Below are 20,907 nucleotides of genomic sequence, written 5' to 3' on the forward strand. Positions count from 1 at the left end.
TGCTCTCCGTAGCATGAAGCTCATCTTGAATGGAACTTGTTTTTGCCATATCTTCGAAAACCAACTTGACTGCTCCTTCTTGTCTCTTAAGAGCTCCCAAGCGGATGTTATCGAGAATTTGCCATTAGTATCTGCAGCCCATATTACTCTATCAGGGACTGTTGGAGATAAAGTTATTTGATGTCGGGCAACTTCATCTCTGACCGATTCAGGCACTTCTATCCCCATTGAGTCCAGTTGCCAACTTCCTTTTGAGTGAGAACTTCTCTTATTTTAACATCTTTTGGCTTAGCATTTTCTAGCAGGTGAATGTATAGTGGGCCTAGCCCTGTCCAATTATCATACCAAAAGGACACGTCTTCTTTCCCAGGAAGCCATATTATATTTTGTTCTACCTCGTACTTAATATCACATAGCGCTTTCCATTGTTGTGACTATCCTGTTCTCCACTTAGTGACTAGGGGATGGTTCTTTTTGCAGTATTTTGCCAACATAAACTATTTCCATAGCGATGTGCCTGTTCTCGGGTTCCACCATGACTTGGTTGTGAATGCATTGCTGAAATCTTGAAGCCTTCTGAACTGAGCGCCGCCTTCGTTATATGGATAACACAAAGCCTTCAAAGACACCCAATGATGCCTATTTTGCCCGCCGGAGTCCCTCCAGAAGAAATTGGCTAATATTCTCTCTATATGAGTGAACACTCCTTTCGGCGGATTCATAGTGGACAGAGATGAATAGGTATTACCTGTAGAACATGCCTGATGAGAATGGCCTTACCACTAGTAGATAAAAATTTTGTTTGCCACCCTTTTGTTCAATTCGTCACTTTGCTAATTAAGTCTGGATAGTATGATTTTCTGTCTTCCTATGAAAAGTGGGCTTCCCAGATATTTAACAGGGAAATCCTTACTCTGCATTCTCGTGACATTAGCTATCCTGCTGATTTTTCTTCTCGATGCTCCAGCAGCTACCATAAAGCAACTTTTGCTTTTGTTTATTTGTTGTCTTGATGTTTCATCGCATCTAGATAGAGTGTCCATTATCCGCTTCAATGTTTTCCTGCGACCACTAGCAAAAAGGATAATATCGTCTGCAAAAGCTAGGTTGTTGACTTGTGGGCCTAATCTAGCCATATGGAACCCTGTATAACTTCTTCTTTCTTGTAAATCAATTAGCATGACTGAGAGTAGCTCTGCACTCAGAACAAAATGGTGATATGGGGTCGCCTTGCCTGAGCCCATTCTCTAACTTGAAGAAGCCATATCTATGCCCATTAATTATTATGGAGTACCAATTGCTTGAAATATGTCTCTGTATCAAATCTACCCAACCAGCCACAAAACCCATCTTTCTCATCAGGTGACTTAAGTATTTACATGCGACTCTATCACAGGCCTTGGCCATATCAAGCTTTATGACCACATTGCCACCCTACTGGGGTTATTTTATAATTTCTTGTGCCAGTAAAATATTCTGTGCGATTGATCTGCCCCTTATAAATCTTGACTGGTTATTGGAGATAATTTTTGGTAAAGTCTGTCCCAGTCTTGAGTTCAAAAGTTTTGCAATAATCTTGCTCGATACATTACAGAGGCTAATTGAAGTCCACTTTTAATAGTAGTACTAGGAATGTATGTGCAAAGAACCTGGGCATGGTTTCCCCCTGAAAGAAATCCACGACAACATTATACACGTCCTCTGAGATTACAGACCAACAAGTTTGGTAGAAAAATGCACTCAGCCCATCAGGTCCAGGTGCACTCTCTAGGCTAATGAAAAATACATCATCTTTCACCTTATCCATTGTTGGGATTGTTGTAAGAATTTTGTTGTCCTCTATAGACACTCCTGGTTCTATACAGTCTAGCGCCGACATATCCTCTGAGGCTTCATTATGAAAAAATATTCTCTGGAAGTGATCAATTGCTGCTGAAGCAATCTCTTGACCCCCTTCTCTCCAATTTCCACTATCATCTTGGATTCTTTGAATATTAAGTTTCTTCCTTTTGCCTTTTATAACACTACGAAAATATGTTGTGCTCTTGCCCCGTCTTTTAGCCAATTGGACTTTGCCTTTTGCCTGTAGAACTCCTTCTTGAAGTTTAAGAAACTGCACATACTCTGCCTTCACCTTATTCAACTCAGCTCTTTTACTTGCCGAGTTGTCCACTACTAGAGCATTTTCTAGATTTTCAATTCGTGTTTCCAACCTCTTTGGCTCTTTGTATATGTCCCCAAACACTTCCCTGGACCACATGCTTAATTTCTGGCAAACTTTCTTTAAGTTTGATGTAGTATCCACATAGAATTTCCACCAATTGGTTCCTGCCATACTTCTTTCATCACATGTATAAAATCTTCATGTTCTTCGCAGAAGTCTAAAAATTTGAAATATCTTGGCCCGCTAATTTCTTTAGACTTCATGGTGATCAATAAGGGAGTATGATCTGAGCAGACTCTAGCTAGGTGTAGAACCGAGGTCTTGTTGTACACGTCTATCCAATTTTGATTAATAAGTAATCTATCCAATCTTTTCCATATTATTTTAGTTGGCCCTCTAGTGTCGCTCCAAGTAAACCTTGCACCATAGAAACCTACATCTTTGAGGCTACAATCATCAATGCATTCTATAAAGTCAAAGCTTTTATAATTTTGTACGGCCTTCCACCTGATTTCTCCTCAACATTAAGAATTACATTAAAATCATCCACCACACCCCCACGGTCCTTGAATTTTACTATGTCATGCTCTTAGCTCTTCCCATAGCTGCTTTCTTTCCAATGTTGTACACTTGGCATATATAACTGATATATGTATGAGTATCATTGATTATTAGAACTAAAATTTGGCAAGTAACTTGTTGTTTTGTGTCCTCCAGTACATTCAGTCCCATATCTGATGCCCAAAAGATCCATATTTTTTTGTTACAATTGTGGTAGCAGTGTTGCATACCCAACCGATATCTGTATCTTTCTATTTCTGAAGACCTGGCCATAGGTTCTTGTAAGGCAATAAAGAGTAATTTGTATTGTGTTTTTAGAGATTCAAGCCTCTCAAAGGCTTGTTGGGATTTCATGCCCATTATGTTCCATGAAATTATGTTAATCATGAGAAACATTAGAGGTGGAAGCTTTTGTTCCTGTTTTGTTATTTTTGATTGATCTTGGTGATGGCCAACCCTTAGCTCCATCTTGGACCTGAGTACCTCTTGGTGAGAAGTTGTTGAATTTTGTTATCTGAACACTTGACATTATTTTTGTATTATCCTCAAAATCAAGGGCCCTATGTGGCCTTCGCAAGTTTTCATCATCTGATTTTATTCCTTCCTCTATCTCATCCAGCATTTGTGAGTCACCATCTTGCGTTTATGGTATCATGTCTGTATCTGACGTCTCATGTGTTGTTCTCTTTGGCCTTTCGACCCCATTGCCACTTATGTTGGTGATTTCCCTGGTGTAAGCGTATGGACCTCATCGGGGAATGCAGTGTTGAGTTTGCACTCGTTCTTCTCCCCCCTTATTTTCACCGGCCTAAGGTTAAGGGTAGGAAAGGTTTCATTCCCTAAATAACCTTCGAGCCATTCCACATCAGATAAGTCTTCGGGGGTTATCTTGGACTTGAATTTCTTTTTCTTCTTAGTTGGAATATTCTTGACCTGCTCCTGAGTCATATTAAGGAGCTCTGTCTCCACAGCTAGTGCATGCTCTTCAACCTGCTATGGAATAGTTCTAGTATGTTTTTTTTGCCTTCCTCTTCGTTTCTACTCTATTCTTTAGCTTCTTGTCCTTCTTCCCTCTTTTCTTTTTGGCAGAGGCAATTTAGAGTTGCGTCAAACCTCTTTGTGGCTCTTTTCCTCCGTGATAGCCAGCGCCAATGGTGTTGAAGATGGCAAAACTTCAATTGGACTTTCTTCTTGTATTACTTGTTCCATCACCGGAGTTTTTACGGGTTCAGTTCTCTGAGTTAACCTTTGAAAATCTTCAACGGTCATTACTTGTTGCTTCTTGTTGATTCCCTGTATGTTCCTCTTGGCGCTTTTTGCTTTAGTCACCTCTATCCACTTTTCCTCCTCTTGTCTTCCACCTTTATCATTCTGTTTGTTTTTCACTACAACTGATGCACCAATTCCTTCCTCCTTAGGACGTTATAGCTTACAATGTTTATCAGAATGTCCCTTCATCCTACAGTAGAAGCAAAAATCGGGCACGCTTTCATATTCTACCACCTGGTTGAAAGAGTCCAATTCGCCCTTATTATCAATCAAGGCTACCTCTATCTCCTTCATCCTTGGCCTCGTTAAATCAATTTCAACTCGAGCCTTAGCAGTCGTCGGTCTGGTACGTGCCATAGTGGCCTTGTCCAGTGCGATCAAAGGGCCTATAGGCTCTAAGATTCTCTCAATTGCCGCCCACTCGTGATAGTGCCAAGGTAGTTCTGGCAGCGTCACCCAAATAGGTACTAAGGTTGACTCCATGTCTACTTTAAATTTTCTTGTCCACCTATCAATCCACATGATCGTACCACAAAACTACATCGATCTTTTGCTATAGAGACGCTTAAAGTCATCTTCATCTCAGAAATATATAAACATATGCCTCCAATCATACACCCCAATTTTGATAGATCCCTCCAACGGGAAAATTCTCTTGAAGTCGTCCCTGAGTTTGTCAATCTGTGGTCTGTTTCTTGAGAACTTTCCCACCACAATCAACTTTCATTTTTCTGCTAACAAGTCATCCTCCTCTTTTGAGAATACTACTCTTGTTTTTCCTTCCACAAGTTCATAGGGCTTGTGCTCCAGTCGCACATCTCTCCTTCCTCCTCCGCTCGAGAAACCATCCAGCGCAGTCAAATAACTTGACTTATTGAGGAATCCGTCGATAGTAGGGTTGGTGAGTGTAGTTTGCACTCCCTGTTGATTTCCTGATAGCACGTTGCCGATTGGATTCATGGTGATGAGGTTGTTTCTGAGAATTAGAATTTTGCCCTAGGTTCGATTTTGAGGCGCGCGTGAGGCGCGTTCTATTCCTCGACATATACTTCAATATATAAGCTGTAACAAGAAAGAAAGAAGACATTAAAAAATATAACACAATTGAAATGTGACCAAATTCTCTTTGCTTTCATTCCATAAAAAGGAAATTTTAGATGTACTTTTTGCATTTGCAGTTCGCTTTTCTCAGAAGTTCACAAGTAATACACAAAAAAGTTACTCAAATTACATTCAGCCCCCAAATAAATATCAAAAGTTGACATTAATGAGATTTGTTATAATTGCATTATATTACATTGCTATCTGCATCTGGTTCAGAAAGTATGCAAAGTTGCATTATCATATAAATAATATTTGAATAATTTAATATTATGTATTTTGAATTCAATAATTTCTTGATAGAAACATAAGTAACTGTTATTTTATTTATCATGAGCGAGGGTTAATTTTCGAACATATTTGAAAAGCGATTTTTGTTATTTCCTGGTACACTACCATATTTGCCCTACATTGACAATATCATAAGGGTTCGTGCCTTAGTGTCTATACTATCATGATTCAGTATTAATTGTTTTATTGGATAAGATCATGTTACAAAGTGTTGTCCATATTTACATGTTTTTAAAATCTACATCATATATCAAAAACTTGTTTAGCTCAACATTCATTTTATAAAAAAGAATTTCTCACTATTAACACAAGTTAATACTATAATCTAAGAAGGAGGATATTAAAATTATTATCGATGATTGATTATATTGACTTCTCTCCACATAAATAGATTTTTATTTGATTCTAAGTAAAACTAATTAATTCATAATCTTTATTGCTAAATAAAAATAAAATAACAATCAAATTACTTATCCAAAAAAGTGGTATTACTTAAATCAGAAGTCAAATTTCTTACCAAAAAAAAATAGTATTACTAAATTCAGAAGTCAAATTTCTTTTATTACGTAATAAATTTCGCTAACATTTAAAATAATCTAACAACGTATATGCAAGATGAACAGAATATGTATCTGTAGTGCGACTCCTATCTTAAATTAATGATATGTAAGATGCGCCATTAGTCCTACCTTGCGTCCCCTCTTTCCTCTATCTTTATTTTATTTTAGGGGATCAACTGAAGGTGAAATTTCAAAACTTGATATACTTCGACGTGTAAGCTATAGCAAGAAAGAAAAAAGAAATTAGAAAATATTCCCAAGAGCGAGTTATGTGCACCAACTCAATCTTATGTGTGGAATGTATGTGATATGTGTGGTGGTCAAGAGGGTCACTTTCATGGTTGTGCTTATATTTTTTATCTTTCCCCAACCCCTTACTTTGATGGTTCTACTTTTTCTTGTGAAGTTAATAGGAACAAAGAACCCGAGGATGATAACCTGAAAGAGATCAAGGATATGCTAAAGTACCTCGTGGAACAAAATGATGAAAGACAGATGCGGATAGAAAGGCAAGATGCTACTATTCGCAACTTGGGGCACAAATGAGTCAACTAGTTGAAGCATTTAATGCTCAACAAGCCTATATTGGGGACAGTAGTCAAGAAGAGCATGAATTAGACACTGAAATTGAGGTGCTAAGGGAGGAGGTTAGAGTAGAACACCAAAAATCTATCTAACTAGAATTTGAGGATGCCGATGTTCAAGAAGTAACACTAGAGTCAGCCAAGGACATTGAAGATACAAATTTAGTTGACTCTAGTGTGATTGGTGTTGAGGAGGCCAAAAATCATGAAGTTCATGTATTTGAGCGCGTTGGACCTCATTCCAAATACTTCTCTACATTATGTTCGGATGGTGAAAAGGGAATGGATCCTTACGAGCATAAAAAGGTGTCCAAGGAAGAGGTAGATGAGCCTTATATTTTGAAATTCTCAAGGCCGTCTAGGCAAGGTGACACTCCTCGGTCGAGAACCAAAAAGTGCGTAAGACTTTATCTAATTTTTGGCTCGCAAGAATTTGTACCGCCCAAAGAGCATAATCATAAGCTTGAAGCAAACCTTGGGGTTCAATTCATAATCTCGAGGTGGAGGAAAAAAAGTGATTCGCGTCGTACCGCGACATTAAATCAAGCGCTTGTTGGGAGGCAACCTAGCTTTATTGCTTTTTTTATTTTTTATTTTTTTTAATTGTATTATTTTTGTAGTGTCAATTTTTTATTTTCTAGGAGCATGGAAAGCAAAGCTATTGGAAGGATGCAACAACAAACCAGATGGTTGGAACTAAGTGTGAGGTACCCGCGCGAAGGACCAAGCCTGGGAGAAGTTTGGTACCCCATGAGATGCTAGTGCTTCAGCTTTTGGCCTATCAGGGAGTTTCTCTTATCCTCTATAGTTATGATGTGCATTGGGGACAATGCACTATTTTAAGTGTGGGGTGAGGAGATTGTCTGGGTGACTTTTCATGCTACTTTAGCTGTGTTAGTTTAATTAAATAATATTTTTTATTTTAAAGATTGGACTTTTCCCGACGATGGATCTATTAGACACTTTTCTTGAGGGATTTAAGTCTAAAAAAAATTCTTTGTAGGTAGTGTAGTAACCCCCCCTTGGTTTTTCTTTGTGTCGCGGTTCTTTTCCAAGGGTTCTGTTTGAACCGGGTGTAGTTAGTTTTTTTTGGGAGCAGGAGCCATTGTGTTGTGTTTTGAATTGAAGAAATATCTCTTGACTTTGTTATGCCTTGAGAATAGTGAGTACTTTGGTTGTGACGCTTAGGCTCAGTTTTTGACTCTTGTATAAGTACCTTAAATTGTATGTTCTTAACTTTGCTTAACTGCTTTGACTAGAGTGCCTTGATGATCCAATCTTGAGTGAGTCATGTGCCATGTGCGTGTGAGGGTTGTTGTATTCTGTGCATTGCATTTGATGCCTAAAACTTGCCCCGTGTGTTTACAGAGCGAGATAGTAGTTTTGTTCAGTCTTGAAAATGATATAGGCGTTTCTTTGTTGAGCCAGATATGTATATTTTACCCGCCTAATTGTTGTGTATCGTAGTTAACCCCTTTGAGCATATAATCCTATTTCTTTGGCAACCACATTACAAGCCTTACCCAATTATTTGAATTAACCATCTATTTGAACCTTTACACCTCTCATGAGCACTTGAATTGTTATGAACTGGGTAAAAGTTAAGTGTGGGGTGGTTGGTGTGGCTTTTGAGTGGAACTAATGAAATAAGGAGAAAGGTGCACTGTTCTGAAAAAGTAAGAGCCGCTTGAATTGAAAAAGAAAGAAAATGGAAAAATACTTGTATTGCTGTGAAAAAAATTATTCCTTGATAAGTGGTGACTCTTGATGTAATTGTGCTTAAAGAAGTATGGGGTAATATACATTAATGTGAAGGTGGAGTTTTGGTTTGACATAAGCATGTGCTTGAATGTTAAAGTATATGTATTAAAGTGCTTAGGGAGGTGTAGTCACTCTTATATCCAAATGTATCCTACCCATCCCGCAACCTACATTACAACCAAATAAAGTCCTACTTTATCCGAGACTAAATGAGCTCGATTAGTAGAGTAGTACACTACGGGCAAGCCTATGGTGCATCTTTTGTGGCATATGAATGTTATTTCTGAGAGTGAGTGAATTCTTTCTATCTTGAGTTCCTAAGTGTTCTTAAATTTTATTGTGTGGAACTACTCTCGTTTGTTGTGTGAGGGCACTTGATTCAAGAAGGAAAGGTAATGTCATTGACCTCTACGTTAGAGTAAGTGGGTGAGTTGTGAATAATGCGTGGTACTAGTGAGTCAAATCTTGAGGTGAAGATGTTACTCTTTTGTGCTTAGTCTATTTAAATATTCTTGGTGTGATGAGTTAGGAGAATTGTTTAAAAAGGTCGTGTCTATATAAAGTGTAGTTTGATTGCTCGAGGACGAGCAATGGTTTAAGTATGGGGTGTTGATGATAGGCTATAATTACGTATTTTAGTCGATTATTACATTCCAATTTATTGCACTTTAATTGAGTTTGCGCTTTAATCGCTAGTATTTTGCACTAATTGTGTGTTATATGCTTTGTAGGAGTGATTCCGAGCTATGTAGAGGTTATGGAATGAATTCAAGTGATTTGGATCTTTGAAGTCTGAGTAAAAGCCCAAGGAATTAAGCCGGGATCGTGTTTGGGGATCAACAGATGATAGTTAAAAACGAACGACGAATCGAGTAGGCATATTGCACACTGTCTAGTAAAATGCACATAACTTTTTGCTCAGAACTCCATTTGGGCTCCACAATATATGGTTGTAAAGCTAACTCAAAGGCTACAACTTTCATGTTTTACGTTTTTTCAAATTCCAAACAGAACAGGGTGAAAAGTGCACGTCAAGTGCGCGGCCGCGCTCGTCAAGCAGAATCAAAGTGGATATGCGCAGTCTAAGCGCGGTCGTGCACTTCCTGTCCGGGAAAAGTGTCCTTTTTCGCGTAGGAGAAGGTGGAATTATTTGGGCCCGACCCTATTTGGTATGTATACATGGAAAGACGATATTTTGAGGACTTTTGACATACTTTTGACATAATTTAGGCCTAAGGGGGATAAGGAGACCGGAGATTCGACCTAAGGAGGCAAGAACACACTGGGAGCGAGGCGGAGAATTCTTCCACAAGTTTTTCACTTCCTTCTTCCTATTTTCTTTTATTGGTTATGAATTCTAGTATTGTATTTTTACATACTATTATGAATAGCTAATTTGTTATCTGGAGTTTTGATAGAACCTTTTGTAGGATGAATTCTTGTTATATTTTTACATAATTAAGCCGTTGGATTTCTCTACTTGTTCAACTACGTGTTTGTTGTTGTTCATTGGATGGCCATCAATTGACTGTGCGTATTTAGTGGTGTACTGCTCGAGAGAGAGTACATATTTAGGTAGTTATTGAACAACGTCACTCCTAACATATGTGAGAAATCAATACATTGGGTTTAAAGGTAGGTTTAGAAATAACAAAGCCTTGACGTGGTCATAGTGAGCGGTTAGATGAGGCCAACTAGCGTAGTTCGAGAGAATATGTCTAGTAAATTGTTGTAGTTGCTTGAGAGAGAATTACGGCACCTAAAGTGCTCACGATCAGTAGAGAATACATCGGCGAAATTGTAGGAAACATAGCTGTAAGGATTCCGACAATTGGGGAAATCATAACTCTAGACCTCCTTAATTTAGTCTCCAACCCTTTGTCTCGTTAGTTGATAATTTTATCGCTTTCTAGTATTTGCTAGTTAATTAGTTAGAAATATAAATCTCAATCTTTATAATTTAGAAAATTGTTCAAACTTGTCTTTTTAGTGATATTAAACAGATATAGCAAAGCCTTAGTTCTCTGTGGGATTCGACTCCAAACTTTTAGATTGGATTATATTTGCAGCGACCGCTTATCCTTTTTAGGACTAGAGTTGGGCGTGACCAATGCCTCTAATCATACGCCCCAATTTTAATAGATCCCTTCAATGGGAAAATTCTCTTGAAGTCGTCCCTGAGTTTGTCAATCTGTGGTCTGTTTCTTGAGAACTTTCCCACCACAATCAACTTGCATTTTTCTGCTAACAAGTCATCCTCCTCCTTTGAGAATACTACTCTCGCTTTTCCTTCCACAAGTTCATAAGGCTTGTGCTCCAGTCGCACGTCTCTCCTTCCTCCTCCGCTCGAGAAACCATCCAGCGCAGTCAAATAACTTGACTTATTGAGGAATCCGTCGACAGTAGGGTTGGTGAGTGTAGTATGCACTCCCTGTTGATTTCCTCATTGCACGTTGCCGATTGGATTCATGGTAATGAGATTGTTTCTGAGAATTAGAATTTTGCCCTAGACATATGCTTCAACATATAAGTTGTAACAAGAAAGAAAGAAGACATTAGAATGTATAACACAATTAAAATGTGACCAAATTCTCTTTGCTTTCATTCCGTAAAAAGAAAATTTTAGATGTATTTTTTGCATTTGCAGTTCGTTTTTCTCAGAAGTTCACAAGTAATACACAAAAAAGTTACTCAAATTACATTCAGCCCCCAAATAAATATCAAAAGTTGACATTAATGAGATTTGTTATAATTGCATTCTATTACATTGCTATCTGCATCTGGTTCAGAAAGTATGCAAAGTTGCATTATCATATCAATAATATTTTAATAATTTAATATTATGTATTTTGAATTCAATAATTTCTTGATAGAAACATAAGTAACTGTTATTTTATTTATCATGAGCGAGGGTTAATTTTAGAACATATTTGAAAAGCGATTTTTGTTATTTCCTGGTACACTACCATATTTGCCCTACATTGACAATATCATAAGGGTTCGTGCCTTAGTGTCTATACTATCATGATTCAGTATTAATTGTTTATTGGATAAGATCATGTTACAAAGTGTTGTCCATATTTACATGTTTTTAAAATCTACATCATATATGAAAAACTTGTTTAGCTCAACATTCATTTTATAAAAAAGAATTTCTCACTATCAACACAAGTTAATACTATAATATAAGAAGGAGGATATTGAAATTATTATCGATGATTGCTTATATTGACTTCTCTCCACATAAATAGATTTTTATTTGATTCTAAATAAAACTAATTAATTCATAATCTTTATTGCTAAATAAAAATAAAATAACAATCAAATTACTTACCCAAAAAAGTAGTATTACTTAAATCAGAAGTCAAATTTCTTACCAAAAAAATAGTATTACTAAAATCCGAAGTCAAATTTCTTTTATTACGTAATAAATTTTGCTAACATTTAAAATAATCTAACGACGTATATGCAAGATGAATAGAATATGTATCTGTGGTGCGACTCTTATCTTACATTCATGAGATGTAAGTTGCCGCATTAGTCTTACTTTGCGTCCCCTCTTTCCTCTATCTTTATTTTATTTTAGGGGATCAACTGAAGGTGAAATTTCAAACCTTGATATACTTGGACGTGTAAGCTATAACAAGAAAGAAAAAAGAAATTAGAAAATATAACAAAATTTAAATGTGACCAAAATCTCTTGGAATTTTTAGATGTAATATTTGCATTTTGCAGTTCGATTTTCTCAGAACTTCACAAGTAATGCACAACAAGTTACTCAAATTACATTCAACCCCCAAATAATATCGAAAACTGTCACTTTTACCCAGTTGTTTCCTCTAATGCCTAAAGCAAAGCCCCATTTAACGGCTAAATAGTGTTTTAAACTAGAAACACGGCACAATGCGCACATTAAATTCCGTGCGCTGGGACGGTGCACATTAGCCCTTATCAATCACATCCCGCCACGTCATTCAGTGTCACACCTAATTTCCCGCAACCCTTCTCCTACCCCTTGGGGGTTCTAAGGGTGGGTGGTTTGCTTGGGTGGGTGGGTATCGTCTCTTTCCTTCTTTTCCATTTTCGCTTCTCCTTTTTTTACAACACTCTCTGCAACAAAAGATAAAAAGAAAACAAAGAAGCCTCACAGTGTTTAAATTAATCAGAAAAAATGAAATTCGAAATTGAAAATTAACGACTCTATCATTTCTCATTCCCAATTCACCCCGAAGAAATAATTTATTTCCAACAGTGTCCCCATTTCGCCGCTAATTATCAATGGCTCCACCGAGCTCAGCGTCGCCGGTGGCGTTATCGAGGCCGGTAGCTCAAAGGAAGGTCCGTCCTGCAGCTGACTCATCGGAGAGCTACCGCCGGCGACGGCGTCCGCGGCCGAGGTTATCGGTATCGCCGCCGCCGAAGAAATTCAGGTCGATGGAGGAGATCATGAGAGTGGCGAAGCGCGTGGAGTTGCCGCCGGATGACGACAGCGAAGACGACGGCAACGACGGCGAGGATGTTATGTGCGAGCAATGTGGCTCAGGGGAAAGGCCGGAGGAGCTGTTACTCTGTGACAAATGTAACAAAGGGTTTCATATGTTATGCCTTCGGCCTATTGTAGTTCGCGTTCCAATTGGACCCTGGCATTGTCCTCATTGCTCGGGTGATCAAAATCGCACAATCAAAAGTACGAACCGAAAAAACAAAAATAAAAGTAAACAGATGATTTTTTTAAAACTGAATCAAATAAGTAATGTGTTTGTATGCATGATTCTGTTTTTGAGTATCATGTATAAGTGCAACTGTGTGATCAAGCAAGTGATAAAATGGACTATTTGTTTACTTTCGTTTTTATGGGTTTTTAGGTTTTTCACAAAAGAAGATAGTTGATTTCTTTGGGATTCAGAAAGGCAGTGAAGTGATGGTAAAATGTACATCTGCTCAAGGTAAATGAAAAGTTGTAATTTTTATATCGGGATACATTATGTAAACACGATGGAGATCATGATCGAATGTGGTATTTCGGTTGATGTCTATGTACTTTTGTTAAACTAAGTTTTGTTTAAAGCGGATTGGTTGACATTGATGTATGTTTGTAATACTAAGTTGTCGTTAGAGTATGGAGACAGAGGATTCATATAGCCGATTCAGCTAGTTTTGGAAACTAAACCCTCCAAACCTAAATGTGAGCTGCGATTATTCTATTACTAAAAAAAGCCTACTCAAAAGGAGGGTGTGGAGGAGGACATGAATCTTTCACTCTTAAACCTAGAAAGGGAAGCGCAAATCATCCCATTATATAGTAATAAATGTTTGTTATCTTTTCCAATTGATGTAATTTATGTTTTGGTTGCTAGATTTTGTTTCCCACTTGCTCTTTTGATACGGAATAAAGTTTTTCGAATATTCTCTTTTGTTTCTGTTTTTAGTTTTGAGCTGGTGGATCGATGAGCTAAGTGTGCATAACATATAGATTCAACATTGATGATCTCAAAATTTGATGGTGGAATCAAAATCCTACAGTTAGCTTATCATTTTGATCAAATGAATTTTTGCTAAAAATTGTCTTTCTGTCTTTGCAGTATAGCTTTTGTCTGATATCATTTGATAATCTAAAGCGATTTGCAAAAGAAGTAATAAAAGAGTAATCTCTGAATTATTTTGAGGTGACCATAAGTTATCGTTCTTCTCATAAGTTATCCCTTTGAATTGAATAACACATAAAGCTAACATATTACAACATCATAACCATGCTTGTATTTTCTTTAGTCGTTTCCTGGGCATTAAGGTTGGTCAGTTTTATCTCAGTCTAGTCATTATTTTGCTTAGTGAGTAAAAGGGATTTGAACACAGGAGGTTTCTGCTTGCAGAACAAAATTTTCAATCAAAAACAGGTTTTATTGACAAAAGATTACTTTCTTAGATGTTCTAATGTCTAAAACGTGACCGTTGCCATTGTGATAGTTGTGCATATATGAAAGAAGTTTAACCTGTCTCAGTGACCATGTTGTTTGATCAACTTTCTGCACTGATCAGACAAATATGGTATGTGCTTGTCTGTAGAGCATTCTGTTTTCTCCACATCTGGCAACTAGTTTGGATTGAGGCTTAGTTGGCTGTTGATTAATATATGCTTTAACCAAACCACTCATGTATGAGGTAAGTATTATGCTTGCGGAAAGCATTCATGCAACTACTTACCAAATTTATTAAGGATGATCTATCCTTATTAACAAAAGTATGATTTGCATATTTCAGTTAATATATAGTGTGATAGCACTTAGCAGTGGTCAGCCCAATTGCTTGTTAAAATATGAACATATTCTTGTCAATTCACTGATGCTTCGATTCATTAAAGAGCCATTTGTCAGTGCTGCACTTCATTTTTTTCCTTAGTTGTCTTATTGCTAAGTAATGTTATCCGAAAGAAGGGGCAGCCCGGTGCGTTGAGCTTCCGCTATACATGGGGTCCGAGTAAGGGCCTGACCACATTGGGTCTTATGTACGCACTCTTACCTTGCATTTCTTCGAGAGGCTGTTTCCACAGCTTGAACTGTGACCTCTTGGTCATATGGTGGCAACTTTCACCATTGTGCCAAGGCTCCCCTTCGCTAAGTAGTGTTATCCAATTAGATATATATCCTATACTAGACCATTTTCATTTAGATTGCTATAAATCCTAGACCATTTTTAGCAAATAATGTCAAAGATGTTCTTATGTCACTTGTCTTTGAAGATCTATGTACAAATATTTCTTTCGAAACTAAGATGAGTTACACTTGTACTCCCTTGTGTTTTTCTTCTTTTCATGATTTCATGTTATAATGCTGCGTTTTTCGTCGTTCTGTTTCGGAGAATGTAAATTAATGACTTGTATAGAAGAGATTATACAGATTATTGCAAGCAGATTTGTTTTCTAATCTCAGAGGTGTCCGTATATATACTTTGCTAAGAGATCCTTGTAATCCATTGCAAGCCAGTGAATTTTTTTACTTATACTTTTAGAAGGTATTGTTAGTTTATTATTTTCCATAATTCCCTGTTTACATTGTGAATAGATAGCAGAAAACGTCGGAGGCGCTGCTCACTAGTTTTCCACAAGAGACGTAGAAGGATATTGCCATTCACTCCAACAGAAGATCCTCGCAGGAGGCTAGTTCAAATGACATCTCTTGCTTCTGCACTGACAGCTCTCAATATGGAATTCAGCGATGAGCTCACTTACATGCCTGATATGGCTCCTAGATCTGCTAACTGTGCTAAGTTTGAAAGCGGTGGAATGCAGGTTTGCTCTCAGTCCTATGGTCGGTCGGCCTATTCTATAGCTCTTTGAATGTTATAAATGTGTTAGATCATACTTCAGCATGCAACATTTTCCTCTTGTATCAGGTTCTCTCAAAAGAAGATACTGAAACCCTGGAGCAGTGCAGAGCTATGTGCAAAAGAGGCGAATGGCCTCCTCTCATGGTAGTTTTTGATTCCCGTGAAGGGTACGCCTAGTTAACTTAGTTTATTCGTGCATTTCTAATCTGTTTGTTTTGTATTTGCACATGGAATGTAAAAGTTGTCTTATTAATGCAGCTATACTGTAGAAGCTGATGGGCCTATAAAGGACCTGACAATAATAGCAGAATACACAGGCGACGTGGATTATATCAGGAATCGGCAGGAGGACGATTGTGATAGCATGATGACCCTTCTTTTAGCAAGTGACCCATCAAGAAGTCTCGTTATCTGCCCTGATAAGCGTGGAAACATTACTCGGTTCATTAATGGCATAAATAACCATACACCGTAAGCCAGTAGCTCAACCTAACCTCCTTAAGCTCAATCATTGTCTCCATCTTTTCTCCACCATATGTCTTGGCTTTCTAAAGTCTTTGCTTTCTGTGATATGCTGAACCACCATATCATGTCGAGAAATCTTATAAGAATTGAAATAACCAGCCTACTGTTCTTGAGACTATTCCAATTTTTGCAGGGAGGGTAAGAAGAAGCAGAACCTGAAATGCGTGAGATACAATGTAAATGGTGAATGCCGTGTTCTTTTGGTAGCGGTTCGTGATATTGCTAAGGGAGAGCGGTTGTACTATGATTATAATGGATATGAGCATGAATATCCAACACATCATTTTGTTTAAATTTTACCTTATGTAGCTTTCCTAGTGAGCCTAGGATCAGGAGATTCTTTCTTCTTAATACCTATACAACTAGTTCAAGTTAAAGCCTTTTTTCCCCCTTTTCTTTTTCTTGATTTTCAAGGTGTAGAGCTGAATGGTGGCCATTTAGATGGAGATAGATACACCACAGAGGAGAAAATTGCGGTCAGAGTCCGGAGAGTTTTGGAGATTTAAGTTGCTAGGTGACATTGTGACTTTCAGTTATACATTGACATTTGTAGACCTTAATCTCATACAATTGTTTTAAGCACAAAAATGGCTCAGTTTTACAGAGTTTTAGAGGTAATTCTTTCTTTTATTGTCCATTCTTGACCATTTTTGGTTAATGTAAAGGCATCTTGGAAGGTTACCTTTTGAATGTGCTGATTCTACAGCCACAGATGTTTTTCCTTATCAAAATTCGATTATTTACAAAAGCAGCACCAGGTGAATATTGACAAGTTACTCAGGATTAGATTTCCTTATGAGAATCGTAGATCAGCAAAGTCCATCGATGTCAAAGCACCTGTAATTTCCTTATCCTGTCTCTGTCAAACTTTATACGATGCTATTAACATTCTTAGGCATCATTATTGCACACCAAAAATGTTCAAGACCAGATGCTATAATGGACAACTGAATGACAATGTAGAAACTGATATCTTAAGTTCTCATCGCAGCTTCTGCACGTATAACATCTAATTCATGTATTGACGTCCCTTATCATGCTTCACATGTGGTTATCCAAGTAAAGCAGGTCACCTTTACTGGTGCTTTACCTCTCTGGATTAATTTCCCGGTCCTTGTACGATGGAGCTGAGACTCGGGTGAGGACTATGGAAGGAGATTCAGATTATTTTCCAGTGGGGGATGGAGTTGCATCAAGGATCAGCTCTTAGCCCGTTTTTATTTGCCTTGACAATGGATGTGTGATGCGACACATTCAAGGAGAGGTGTCATGGTGTATGTTATTTGCAGATGACATAGTGCTGATTGACGAGACGCGTTGTGGGGTTAATGCTTGGCTAGAGGTGTGGAGACAGACCCTGGAGTCTAAAGGTTTCAAGTTGAACAAGATGAAAACAGAATACTTGGAGTGTAAGTTTAGTGTTGGGGCAAATGAAGCAGAAGTGGACGTAAAGCTTGGCACACAAGTCATCCCCAAGAGAGATAGTGTCAAATATCTTGGGTCTGTGATACAGGGTAACAAAGAGATTGACGAGGATGTCACACATCGTATTGGAGCGAGATGGATGAAATGGAGGCTCGCTTCTAGTGTTTTGTGTGACAAGAATGTGCCACCTAGACTTAAGGGAAAGTTCTATAAAGCGGTAGTTAGACCGGCCGTGTTGTATGGAGCTGAGTGTTGTTTGTGTGGACATATCGGGAGGGATAAGATTAGGAATGAGTATATTCGGGACAAGGTGGGCGTGGCTCCTGTAGAAGATAAGTTGTGGGAATCGAGGTTGAGATGGTTCGGACATGTGAAGAGGAGAGACCCTAATGTCCCGGTTAGTAAGTGTGAGAGGTTGACCATGGCGGGTCAGAGGAGGGGTAGAGGAAGGCCTAACAAGTATTAGGGTGAGGTGATTAGGCAGGACATGGCTATACTTCAACTTACTACATGACTCTCGATAAGAGGGTGTGGAGGTCGAGGATAAGGGTTGTGGGTTGACAGGGAGAATTTCGTCTAGTCTTTCCAGTAGTATAAATACTAGTCTTGTATATCCCTATTCATAGCCCCTTGCTATTACACAGTGTATCATTACTTCCAACAGGATTGGCTCATTTCTGATAGCGTCGTATTCTTAGATCTTTGTTATTGCATGTTGCACCATTTGGTTCCGTGACTTATTACCTTATTGTTGCTATTGTCCGTTTATTGCTTTATTTTCACTTTTTTTGAACCGAGGGTCTTTCGGAAACAGCCTCTCTACCGTCGTACGGTAGGGGTAAGCTCTGTATACACTTTACCTTCCCCTGACCCCACTTGTGGGATTTCACTGGATTTGTTGTTGTTGTTATTAATTTCCCGGTCCAAATCAGTTCTATTGTGCATGTGCTGATTTGGATGTTGTAGTATAACTTTACTGAGAATTTGTCTAGTTTATCTGCTTCCATAAGAGAATCAGATTCTGATTTCTTCTAAACATATGGTCAAAGCATTTCCATTTCTACTCTCTGCATTGGTTGCCTTACAAATTGCAAGACCATAATGTTAAGGTGAGTCTCCTCTATCTTTCCATAAAATTGAAGTACCCTTCCCAATTCATATCATGTAAGCTTTTTCTAAAACATATCTTCAAATCATTTCCATTTCTACTCTCTGCATTAAAAGGCCTTCTAGCTTTCTAACAAAATTGTTTAGGGGTCTAGGTAGGTGAAGCCAAGGGGGTTCAATTGAATTCCCTTCTGGAAAATTTTACTGCGCAAATAGGGCGAAAACGAAATATTTCTTTTGTATAAACTGTTGAATTTCCTTGACATAAGAAAAGTTTATAGTGTAATGGCGCAGAGGTTCAAAAATTACTTTAGATCGCAAGTCAAGTACTAAGGTGTGACATTCTTAATACTTTTTTGAATTCCCTTGTATGAACTTCTGGCTTCGTCACAGCTACTATTAACAATTTCTAGTCATGTAAACTTGTACTAACACGTGTATCCCAACATTTCCATTTTTACGAATTGCAAGACCATAATGTTCAGTTGAAGTTCCAACCAGCTATCTTCCAAAAATTTGCACCACTTTCAGCTTCACCAAATTGTAGAATTCATTACACAAATTCTTAACGTGTTTCCTTATAGCCATGCCATAATGTATATTTGGATGGAAGGCGTAGCATTCCCTCTCCATGCCATATTTGGCCTTAATTTGCTTCTACCTATCCCTCTTAATTTGTCCTGCACTGAATCTCCATGCTAATTTGGATAGGAGATGTTTGTTCTGTTACTTTAGATTTTTCTGAAAATTACACCCAATGACCTTGAAAATGGAAGGTCTTGATTTTTGACCCCGCTTGCCCTATGGGCAAAACTTCAACGTGAAAAGTCAAAAGTGATGCTCATGGGGCAAGTGAAGCCAACACTTGTTAAACTTGAAGTTCTGTCCATGGGGCATGCGGGGTCCAAAAATCATGAGTGGCACCGAAGTGTCCTATTTGTGCAAATCATCTTAGTTTTTTCTGTAACATTTGTTCCCACTGGCAAAATTTTACTCGACATCTTTGTTGTTACTCCCATCTTTCTTTAACGGTTAAGCTGTGAATTGTTGGGCTAAGTCAACGCGAAGACACCCTTAACATGATATGATACTATTGCTTTGGGCCGAGCGTGCACAATGTTCCCAAAAAGACCTCATATCTTGAGGGGTAATTCTACAACTTATATGTAATTATCAATTTCTACTGTAGGATTTTGTTTGCATATCTAACGATTTTCTCCTTTTTAAGTAAGTACCACATGATCGACCATCAAGATTCAGGGGCTTATTTGGAAATTCTTTGTGTGTCAATCACATAATCCGAGTATTTATAGTTATTAAAGCCTACAGAGTTCTTGGGGAGAATGAGACAAATAGGATCATTTTGATGCCACCGTTTAGATTCTGACCCTGGTAAAAAAAAATCTTGTAAACATAGTCTCCCGTCAGAATCTTAAGCACACTGGTCAGATATTCTTGGGCAAGTCTTATGGTGATTCAGTAGAATGCTGACGGTTGTCATAATTTTGCAAGTTATGGTAATCTTCACAAAATTCTTACAGTTGCCATATCTTTGTGCGATTGGCCACAAAATTGGCTGCAAAATGAGATATTCTCAGCCATCTGCATACCCATCTAGCCAAACCATCAGCGTTGATACCAATTTGCTAGGTTATGACAGTCCAAAGACACTCTTAACATGATCAAATACTGTCGGGCATCGGCTTTGGGCAAGTTCGCACGATTTTTCTCAAAAGACATCACACCATTAGAAGTATCTCGACATCTTATATTTAGCTTCTTTTTCTTATCAATATTCAAAGTAACACTTTATTGTACTCTGTATGTTTGTTACTGTTTTATTTACGTGCTTTGACTAACCCCTGTGTTATATTCCTAGTCCTTCTATTTTGGAGTACTGATTATTAAATTCAGTAGTTGCAATCACTTAGAAATCAGAGTTTCAACAATGCAGTGAGAAAGAATATCTCTCATGCTCCTGCCACTATTTTTTCTCTCTTGATCCCATTAATCAAATCAGTATCATATTAAACCATGATTTGGAGGTTTTGTGACATCTTTCAGACAATTGAGTTTCAAGTGATGTACATAGAGACACAAGGCATTGAGTTTCAACTTATTCCTTTTTCATCAAATATATCAATTTAGTTTAATTTATATACACCGACTAAATAATTTTTAAACTACCATTTTTTTACCTGTTGTAATAAGCTACCTTATTAAAAAAAAAAAAAAA

The 20,907-nt window shown here is 37.8% G+C and overlaps 2 protein-coding genes across 3 annotated transcripts; one reads left to right on the plus strand and one right to left on the minus strand.

The window, feature by feature from the left end:
- Positions 1–1,597: 1,597 nt before the first annotated feature.
- Positions 1,598–2,335, minus strand: LOC109214516. The gene has a single exon (XM_019378441.1). The coding sequence runs from the start codon at positions 2,333–2,335 to the stop codon at positions 1,598–1,600; it is 738 nt and encodes a 245-aa protein (XP_019233986.1).
- A 10,041-nt stretch (positions 2,336–12,376) lies between these two features.
- On the plus strand, positions 12,377–16,829 carry LOC109214519 (probable Histone-lysine N-methyltransferase ATXR5). Of its 2 annotated transcripts, XM_019378443.1 has the most exons (6): positions 12,377–12,978; positions 13,157–13,237; positions 15,350–15,576; positions 15,681–15,781; positions 15,873–16,085; positions 16,273–16,829. In XM_019378443.1, the coding sequence occupies exons 1-6, from the start codon at positions 12,570–12,572 to the stop codon at positions 16,430–16,432; spliced, it is 1,191 nt and encodes a 396-aa protein (XP_019233988.1). In that variant the 5' UTR covers positions 12,377–12,569; the 3' UTR covers positions 16,433–16,829. The 2 variants fall into 2 exon arrangements, with proteins under 2 accessions (XP_019233988.1, XP_019233989.1); XM_019378444.1 differs by lacking the exon at positions 13,157–13,237.
- Positions 16,830–20,907: the final 4,078 nt, after the last annotated feature.

The sequence above is a fragment of the Nicotiana attenuata genome, unplaced genomic scaffold (assembly GCF_001879085.1).
Source record: "Nicotiana attenuata strain UT unplaced genomic scaffold, NIATTr2, whole genome shotgun sequence".
Lineage (NCBI taxonomy): Eukaryota > Viridiplantae > Streptophyta > Magnoliopsida > Solanales > Solanaceae > Nicotiana > Nicotiana attenuata.

Bases quoted from the DNA above. Each gene is read 5' to 3' on its own strand.
- LOC109214516 (XM_019378441.1), bottom strand. From the start codon at position 2,335: ATGGCAGGAACCAATTGGTGGAAATTCTATGTGGATACTACATCAAAC.
- LOC109214519 (XM_019378443.1), top strand. From the start codon at position 12,570: ATGGCTCCACCGAGCTCAGCGTCGCCGGTGGCGTTATCGAGGCCGGTA. The intron at 15,577-15,680 runs GTTTGCTCTCAG...CTCTTGTATCAG, and splicing joins TTGAAAGCGGTGGAATGCAG to GTTCTCTCAAAAGAAGATAC. The intron at 16,086-16,272 runs GTAAGCCAGTAG...CAATTTTTGCAG, and splicing joins GGCATAAATAACCATACACC to GGAGGGTAAGAAGAAGCAGA.